Source organism: Corvus brachyrhynchos, unplaced genomic scaffold (assembly GCF_000691975.1).
Source record: "Corvus brachyrhynchos isolate BGI_N302 unplaced genomic scaffold, ASM69197v1 scaffold309, whole genome shotgun sequence".
Taxonomy (NCBI): domain Eukaryota; kingdom Metazoa; phylum Chordata; class Aves; order Passeriformes; family Corvidae; genus Corvus; species Corvus brachyrhynchos.
In genome coordinates, this window is record NW_008240227.1 from 203,052 (window position 1) to 212,168 (window position 9,117).

General features: G+C 58.4%; 2 protein-coding genes across 2 annotated transcripts in view; both read right to left on the reverse strand.

The window, feature by feature from the left end:
• Positions 1–3,981: 3,981 nt before the first annotated feature.
• Positions 3,982–9,117, reverse strand: part of UBL7 (ubiquitin like 7) — a 5,970-nt gene continuing 834 nt past the window's right edge. Inside the window, exons 3-11 of the mRNA XM_017745182.1 lie at positions 8,668–8,750; positions 8,463–8,547; positions 6,976–7,033; positions 6,003–6,136; positions 5,770–5,819; positions 4,991–5,158; positions 4,717–4,839; positions 4,258–4,412; positions 3,982–4,134 (exon numbers count right to left, since the gene is read on the reverse strand). Coding sequence (XP_017600671.1) covers positions 4,275–4,412; positions 4,717–4,839; positions 4,991–5,158; positions 5,770–5,819; positions 6,003–6,136; positions 6,976–7,033; positions 8,463–8,538 — 747 coding nt within the window. The 5' untranslated portion in view covers positions 8,539–8,547; positions 8,668–8,750 and the 3' untranslated portion in view covers positions 3,982–4,134; positions 4,258–4,274. The remainder of the gene's footprint in view (positions 4,135–4,257; positions 4,413–4,716; positions 4,840–4,990; positions 5,159–5,769; positions 5,820–6,002; positions 6,137–6,975; positions 7,034–8,462; positions 8,548–8,667; positions 8,751–9,117) is intronic.
• LOC108449338 overlaps positions 7,040–9,117 on the reverse strand; it is a 2,251-nt gene continuing 173 nt past the window's right edge. The window contains exon 2 of the mRNA XM_017745183.1: positions 7,040–8,356. Coding sequence (XP_017600672.1) covers positions 7,335–8,264 — 930 coding nt within the window. The 5' untranslated portion in view covers positions 8,265–8,356 and the 3' untranslated portion in view covers positions 7,040–7,334. The remainder of the gene's footprint in view (positions 8,357–9,117) is intronic.

The window sequence follows — 9,117 nt, forward strand, 5'->3', positions numbered from 1 at the left end:
CCTCTGGCGTCCGCAGTGGCCACAGGCACCCCAAAAGGAACCCTCGAAGCTTTCCTGGGACCCAGGAAGTGCCGCAGCTCCTCCTTCCAGCTGCTGGGCAGCCTTGGGACCTACGTGGGGCCACTGCCCAGGACTCCTGGGGTGACCCAGAGGCCACAGCTTTACCTGTCCAAAGGGAAACGTTGTGTGGGGTCTGTTCCCAACACCCCACACCCAGCCCTAAAAGTCCCCAAACCTCAGGCAGATGCTGGAAAATCTCTTAAGAATGGGGTTTTCTCTGCTCACCCTGCTCCAAAGTTTTGCTCCAGTCTCTGTTCTGGGCCATTGCAGGAAAACAAGGAACTCTGGCTCCCTTCTGATGCTTTTATGGCTCCTGGAGTGGAACTCCACAGCTCAAACTCAACACCTGAATTAATTCATCGCTGCTGAACTGCCGCTCTTAAATCAGCGAGGCATTTACTTCAGAGATAGAGGGGGGGGGGAAAAAATCCCTCTCAAAGGGATTTTGGGACACATTTATGGATATTGGAACACTATAAATATAAAAGGGAACATAAGGAAATAGGAGTATTCTCACAGGGTGACATTTGCAGTCCATTTTTGCTTTCACCAAATTAAAACAGTTGCCTTAAAACCACCCTGGTTTTTATTGTGCCTCACGTGGGCTCTCAACTCTGTAACCTTAAAAGGTGCTTTGAGGGATGAAATTAGAGCTCCTTTTTTGTCACTTCCAACAGGAAAACGGTGATTCACGTCAGGAAAGGGACCAAAGCCCACAGGACACGGCTCACGGGGAAGCTGCACCGTGTCACCTGCCCTGCCTCTGGGCTCTCACCTCATCAGCTGGCCCAGAATCAGAAAGAGTAACATCAAAATGTCATCATTGCCAAGAACACCTCTGTCCCCCTCTTATCCTGCCCTTTCCCACAGCCTGTCCCCTCCCTGAGACCTCTCAGCTCACCGAACCAGCACAGAGCTGGAAAAGGAAGAAAAACTCCCATTTTTGGTGTGTTTTGGCCTTTCCTACAAGGACAAAGCTGGGAGCAGCCAGGAAACCACCGAGTCCTCTGCACGGAAAGAAAGTTGATGGGCAAAGGCTGTACCAGACAAATTTCTGCTGCTGTTCCTGCTGGATGTACCTGCCAGGCTGCCCAAGCAAATCCTGGAGCACCGGGCAAAGTCACCTTCACCAGTTTTCTGGGATTCATGTGCCAGGAAGGAGCTGGGGGGCCGAGGTGTGGAGCCCCAGGGTGAGAGGGGGACAGACTGGGAATCTTCAGAGCTGTGTGGCTGGGGGAGCAAGGAACAAACGTTATTTCCATGGAAATCTGTCCAGCCTGAGTCCTGTGACCTCAGAAAGCAAGGCTGAAGGGGTGAAACTCGGCTCTGCTGCAGGAGGGCAGCCACACCCCACCAGCAGGGATCTGCACGGGAACAGGGAATGGCTCCCATCGCTCGGGCTCCCTTCCCACAGGGAATGGCAGAGGAAGGGGGATGTGGGTGAGGCACTGCAGAAGCCACCTGGGAGATTCCACTCTGTCTCTATTCCACCTTTTTGCTGGAAAATTAACGCCCCCCCAACACCCCTCTGCTCCTCACAGAGACAAATCAGCCCAAAATGAGGGAGATGAGGAGAAAAAGGCCTCCAGGAAAGCAGAGCACACATGGTGCAGAGCCCAGCCAAAGCCCCACCCCCTCCAGGTGTCCAGCGAGGGTCAAGCACCGGGATGAATAACAGGATTATGGAAAACACGGGAGGAAAAGCAGCTGCTCCCATCCATGCTGCTGCAAACACCCGCTGTCCCTGCTTCCCCGGGCAGCCCCGCTGAGGCCACGAGGCAGCTGAACCAGGAGCTGCTCTTTGATGTCAGAAACAGAAGGTCCCTGCTTACGTTGGGGAACTGCAGCCTGACCTCCTCCCTCTTGTGGGGTCAGCCAGCGCTTCCCAGTCTGCTCCCAGTAAAGCCTCAGGCCGTGGATGCTGGGCTGGCGGCCAGAGCACGGGCACAGGGGCGGGAGAGGGATAAACTGAGACGCAGCCAGAGCAGATCCACTCACTCTGCTCCACGCTGGGAGGAAGAACCACGGGTGGGGCAGGAGGAGGGGAAGGTGCCAGGGCAGAGGCACTAGGGATGGAGCACAAGGAGCAGGCATCAGTTTGCTCCTGCTGTGTCCTGTTCAGCCACTCACAGTTGGTGACAGGGACCTTAAAGCCATCCCATCCCACCTCCCACCACACCAGTGTCCAGCCCAGGGATCCAGGGGCAGCCACAGCTTCTCCGGGCACCCTGTGCCAGGGCCTCCCCACCCTCCCAGGGAACAATTCCTCCCTAATATGCACCCTAATCCTATACTTCAAAGCCTTCGTTCTGCTGCTCCCTGCCCTTGCAAAGCCCCGCGGGCATCACCTCCGTGTGCCAGCACCGCTTCCATGCGAGCCTGGCAGCGGGAGCGTGCGGCTCTGGGGCGGGCGGGAGGCAGGCAGCGCTCACCTGGTGGCTGCAGAGCCGCTCCCAGCTCCCTCTGAGCTCCCCCTCTCCTGCAGGAGCTGCTGCAGCAGAGCTCCCCTTCCCCCCCCAGCCGTGCAGGAGGCAGCGGAGCCTCTCCCCCTCCCTGCAGCTCTCCCTGTGCCTGAGCACGTCTCTGCCGGGCGAGGGAAGCGAGCGGCGCCCGCGTCGTGAGCGGCAGCGCTGCCAACTTCTCCTCTGCTGCAGCCAGTGCAGCCAGGGAACATGCCTGAGATGCTGCTCCCAGCCAAGCCCTGCCATTTGGGAAAGGAATCGGGGAAAAGTCACTTCCAGCCCAAAAATCCAGGCAGTTCTCAGCTCTCTGGGGGCGTGGGGAAGCAGAAATAGCAGCAAAAATGGCTTCGTACCCAAACGCAGGTCAACGGGGGGATCAAATATCCCAGGAGCGACACGAAAAACACCATTTTGGGACAGCAACGAGCCCTAAATTGAGAATTAAGGCGGTACAGGAAGGCAAAGCAGTCCTAGAGCAGCTCCAGGAGAGCCTGCAAACGCTTCCCAGCTTTGGGCAGGAGCATCTGCGAGCCGGCTAATCCGCAGTTATCCCGGGAGGACTGGGGGCTGGCAGCAGGGCTGTCTCCCCTCGCGGGGAAGGGAGGGAGGATGCCGTGCATATGCTCTCTCCTGCCCCTGCAGAGCCAGCAGCCAGGGCTCCGGGGAGGGGAAGGGATTAATCGGTTTTGTTACACATAAAATCCACCGAGCTGCGAGTTCGTGCCGAGGGTAGGGGCCTGGCAGGGCGGCAGGAAGGCCATTGATGTCCATCACATCTTATCTGCACAAAAACAGCCCCTCCCTCCCTCCCTCCCTCGGGCATTAATCCTCTCTCCTCTCGACAGGATTAAAGCCTATCAGTGCAGGGCTCCCCGGAGAGAACAATCCTGCATTTGCTGGGTGATATCGAGATGGTATCAGTGAGGATCACAGAGCTTGCAGAGGAATTAGAGGGCAGCACAGGCAGCCCGGAGATGAAGCAGGAGAGCGTTCTCTGCTCGGTGGCATCTGAGGAGAACCCGCTCCCGTTTTCATGCCTCGTTAATCCCAGCGCTGCAATCGCAGCGATGCCAGGCCCAGCTCCAGGCCTGGCTTGTCTCAGCTCCCACTGACTGCAATTACAGGCAAATGCCTTTAATTGGCTTTGCAGCCCGGGCCCTGGGCAGCTGGTGGCACCTGGGATTAGAGGGCACTGGAAAGCACTGGCTGCAGCCAGACCGGGCTGTGTCAGGGGCACTTCTCCAGCTCACGCTCAGCCCTTGTCATTTCTTTGTCACTGTCACCTCGTGGTGGCCGTGCCCTCATCCCTGTCAGCTGGCAGGGCAGTGCCCACTGCTGAAACCAGCGCCTCCCACAAAGACAGAGCTTCTCCTGCAGTTCCAGTCCCCTTCCCGCCGCGGTGGCCTCGGGGAGCTGGAACGCAGCCCGGGACGGAGCACAACCCACACAGCAGGCAGGGCACTGAACACGGTCCATTTAATGCAGGGGGAGCACAGGGAGGGCCACCAGTGAAACCACGGGGCAAGGATGTGGTGACAGGCCAAAGCTGCAGAACCGGAGGGGCCACATCTCTCCAACACCGTGCTGGACAAGTCCTGAGGCCTCGTCCCTGCTGGCAGACGGAGGAGGCTGCAGAGAGGGTCTGGAGCTGCCCCCAGTGCAGCAAGGAAAGGAGCATCCCCCTGCACAGAACCAGCCCGAGGGATGGCACAGCTGCTGCCTCAGCGCTACTCACCAGTCCAGCAGGAAGATTTAGGGGGCCCCCCCAGCAAAGATGAGCTCCAGGGCAGCCTGGATGTCCCCTCCGGTGGCCTGCAGGGCCCGCAGGCTCAGCTCGTCGTCGTGTATCCCCATGTCTCGCAGCTGCTGCAGCTGGGGCTGCCACTGGCTCTGCTCACGGCAGGGAGGGGAAGTTCAGGGGGATGTGAGAATCCAAGCAGGAAAACCAGCAGCCAGCCCCACTGCCCACTTCAGCCAGCTCCAGCCACGCTGCTGCGTGCAAACAGCTCCTGAAAGCTCAGGGTGAGGCTGCCGAGTCCCCAAAACCACCAGCCCTCCATCCCAGTTCCACCCAGCACTTCTGCAGTGTCTGTGATGTCCCTTCCACGCTCATGTCCTGCCACAACAGGCAGCTGGAGAGCCACCTCCACCCTGTGCCAGTGGGATACGGGGCTCCAGGGGCTCTGACACTGACCTGGAGGCTGGGCTGCCCTGAGGCCTGCAGGGCGTGTTGGAGGGCCTGGCTGAACAGGTCGTTGGTGATGGGTGTCCCTGACTGGACACTGGATGACATCGGGGACGTCCCGGAGGAGTGGCCCTAGGAGGAGGGAGAATTCCAGGAATTGCTGACTCCAGGAACCAGCACCTGCAGCATCCCCCCAGCCTCAATCCCGTACGGGAGGGAGCTCCTCCATGAGGGAATGAACCCCAGGTGCCCAGCCCCGAGCAGGACTGGTGCTGGCTGTTACCTGGGTGCCCGGTGTGGGGGTGTGGGAGCTGCTCTCGGGGGTGCTGGCCAGGGCCAGGGCGGTGGCCAGCTCGCTCTGGGTGATGGGCCGGGGCCCCGCAGCCCCCGCGTAGCCCAGCGAGGCCGGGCGGGAGCCGGACGTGCTGCTGGAAGGGGTGGACCTCGTGCTCTGCGTGGAGGGAGAGAAAAGCAGCAGCTGTGAGGTTGGTGTTTGTGTCCCAGTCAAACCGGGCTCCTTCCCACGGATCCCTGTCCTACAAAACCCAAAACTCTCAAGTGTGGAACTTGTGAAAGACAAACATGCCAGAGCGGGATGTGCTTTTTCCACAAAGTCAGCTGTGGAAACCAGCAGGAAACCTTTCAATCTACCATCCATCAGCCTCAAACCAGAGTGTTACTAGCCTGTAACGGAACAATTCCCTGTCAACAGGCACTTTTTTGACCCAAATATCCAGTTTTTCTCACAGAACCCTTTGTCCTATGGAGAGGAAGACTGCAGAAGGGCAAGGATCAACATTCCCACGTTCCACCCTCACCCAGGCACAATTTGGCTACGAGGGCGTTTCCTCTGTTCCATTTTCCTGTTGTGTGCTCAGCACTGAGGAAAACCCTCTCCTGAGCAGCATGGAAGCAGCTAGGATCAATATGTTTGTCTCCACGTCCCCCTGGGGAGCCAGAGCAGCTCGTGCTGTTCACCAGACGGGAAGGGAAAAGCCTGCGAGTCTCAGGGCTACAGATTGCAAGCTCCAAAGAGGTGCTCCAGCCAAGCTGGCTGCTTACCTGGTGGAAATCATCTTCATCATCAGAGAGCCCCTCAAAGAGAAAGCCACCTGCAGCAGAAAGGGGAATAAAAGGATGTGGCAAACGGGCAGGAAATGGGAACCAGATGTGAGAATCCTGCGGAATTTCTGGCTGAGCAGGCAGGACAAGAGGCCTCAGCACCGAGTTCTCCTTCCAGCCCAGCCATTTGGGGTTCCCTGAGCGAGCTGCAGGTCCTGCAGGTCCCCACGTACCTGGCATGTCCCGGTAGGAGCCCGAGGCCATGGCCCGCGAGGACGTGTCTGGGGCTGGCAGGGGGGTGCTGCCCGCCACCGAGTGCAGCACCAGGACGATGGCGTTCACCAGGGCAGGGTGAGCCGGGATCAGCCTGGGCACAAACGGGGCACGGGTGAGTCGTGTGCAGGGGAACCCAGAAAGCAGCCCTGAGAGAGTCGGGGCACTGCCACCCCACTGGCACCGGGCTGCTGGCTGCCCGGCACTAACTCCTCCAGGCAGCCAGGGATCCTTCTGGAGCCAGGCTGGACCTGGCCTTGGGTCACCAGGGATCCTTCTGGAGCCAGGCTGGACCTGGCCTTGGGTCACCAGGGATCCTTCTGGACCTGGCCTTGGGTCACCAGGGATCCTTCTGGAGCCACCTTGGACCTTTCCTTGGGTCACCAGGGATCCTTCTGGAGCCCATGTTGGACCTTTCCTTGGTTCATCAGGGATCCTTCTGGAGCACATGTTGGACCTGGCCTTGGTTCACCAAGCATCATTCTGGACCTGGCCTTGGGTCACCAGGGATCCTTCTGGAGCTGGCCTTGGGTCACCAGGGATCCTTCTGGAGCCACCTTGGACCTTTCCTTGGGTCACCAGGGATCCTTCTGGAGCCCATGTTGGACCTTTCCTTGGGTCACCAGGGACCCTTCTGGAGCCCATGCTGACTTTTCCACAGTTCTCATCTCCCACGTGCTCTCCTGGGAGCAACTCTGCTGTGAGCAACCACATCCAGGTCTGAACCCACGCTCTGGAGGCGATGGTGGCCCTGCCTCCCACCAAACAGCCTCTGGTTGAATCCCAGTGGTGGATCCTCCTTCCTGCTGCCGAGCAATGAGTGTCCCAGCCTGGCAGGCAGGAGCAGAGCTCTCTCCCACCCAGAGGGAGCAGCTGACACACACAGGGGGACAAAGGCACTGCTGAGTCACTGCCCCAGCCCAGGGCACTTACGTGTCCAGCATGCTGGGGTCTGCAAACACAGAAAACAAATCCTTGTCCTGAAGGACTCCTGGAAAAGACCAGGAAAGGCAGTGAGACAGGATACAAGAACCAGGAGCCAGTCATACAAAAGGCACAGGGACAAATAAGAATTGTTTTTCAGGAAGTGAATCATGAGTAAACACCATAAATACTGTTATTGTTTCTCTGAAGCCTTTGTGTTCCTGGGAAGGCTCTTGGTCACAGCCACACACCCAAGGGATGGGGCTTTTCCAGCAGATCCTCTGGGAGCTCCACCTCAAGGGCAGGACGGAACCTGGCCCCCAGCTCCCTGCAGCCAGGCTGTGACTGCATCCCAAACTCCACCTGCCTCAGACAGCACCATCCCGGAACGGGTTGGGCTTAATGAACCATTTTGTAGCACTTCGCAGCAGGGAGGAAGCATCCATCCCTCCTTTCCTGAATCCCGCTGAAGCCAGAGCCCATTCCCAAGGAGAGAGCATCCATCCCTCCTTTCCTGAATCCCGCTGAAGCCAGAGCCCATTCCCAAGGAGAGAGCATCCATCCCTCCTTTCCTGAATCCCGCTGAAGCCAGAGCCCATTCCCAAGGAGAGAGCATCCATCCCTCCTTTCCTGAATCCCGCTGAAGCCAGAGCCCATTCCCAAGGAGAGAGCATCCATCCCTCCTTTCCTGAATCCCGCTGAAGCCAGAGCCCATTCCCAAGGAGAGAGCATCCATCCCTCCTTTCCTGAATCCCGCTGAAGCCAGAGCCCATTCCCAAGGAGAGAGCATCCATCCCTCCTTTCCTGAATCCCGCTGAAGCCAGAGCCCATTCCCAAGGAGAGAGCATCCATCCCTCCTTTCCTGAATCCCGCTGAAGCCAGAGCCCATTCCCAAGGAGAGAGCATCCATCCCTCCTTTCCTGAATCCCGCTGAAGCCAGAGCCCATTCCCAAGGAGAGAGCATCCATCCCTCCTTTCCTGAATCCCGCTGAAGCCAGAGCCCATTCCCAAGGAGAGAGCATCCATCCCTCCTTTCCTGAATCCCGCTGAAGCCAGAGCCCATTCCCAAGGAGAGAGCATCCATCCCTCCTTTCCTGAATCCCGCTGAAGCCAGAGCCCATTCCCAAGGAGAGAGCATCCATCCCTCCTTTCCTGAATCCCGCTGAAGCCAGAGCCCATTCCCAAGGAGAGAGCATCCATCCCTCCTTTCCCTGATCCCTCAGAGCCCATCCCCATGGAGAGAGCATCCATCTCTCCTTTCCCTGATCCCTCTGAAGCCAGAGCCCATCCCCAAACATTACCAACAGAGCACAACTGGCACCTGAGCAGTCACTGACTCTTACGCTCCACAAAGGGACAGAAAATGAGAGTTTTTTCCCAGACAAGGGGAGCTCTCCTGCCTCCCTGTCAGGAATTCAACCCAAATTTGGCTCTCTCCCTTCTGCCCGCAGGAATTAACCCTTTCCTCAGACCCTCTGGATCACAGCTGGACTCACCCAGAGCCACGGGGTCGCTGCTGAGGCCAGGAGTAGCCACAATGATCTGATCCAGGGATTCCTTGTTTCCCAGCATCTTGAAGACCTGCCAGGGAAAGCAGAGCAATCAGGAACGTCAGCCAGCCAGACCCCAGTGTGGGGCTCTCCCCAGAGGGAGGGGACAGCCAAATTCCGCCCCGGGAGCAGAGCAGGGAGCCCCACTCACGGCATCTCTGTAGGCAGGGCTGCTGTGCAGGGCAGTGTGCAGGACACGGAATTCCCGGACGGCTGCCACCTTATCCACGGGCTCTGAGGGGGGGGGGAAACACCACAACAAAACACAGCTCTGCCTCTGCCAGCCCTCACAGCCGCTTCCCAGCCCACCGGCACTTCCGTGCTGCAACAGGGATTCTTCAATATCCTTAGATTGGGTGCAGTTACTGCAGAGTAACGACTCACTGCACTCCGAGATCATAAAAATATACAGGAGTATCCTCCCACACGTGCCGTGACGGGAATGCCAACTCTAACTCCTCTTTTTGTACAGTCAGGCACAGCAGGAGCACACACCAGCCTGCTCATCCCTGGGGCTTTGCTCCAGATTCCCTGGCAACGCCCTACAATGGATCACAGGCAATTAAGGAAGGGATGATCCCTCTCCACACTGTGCAGCTCA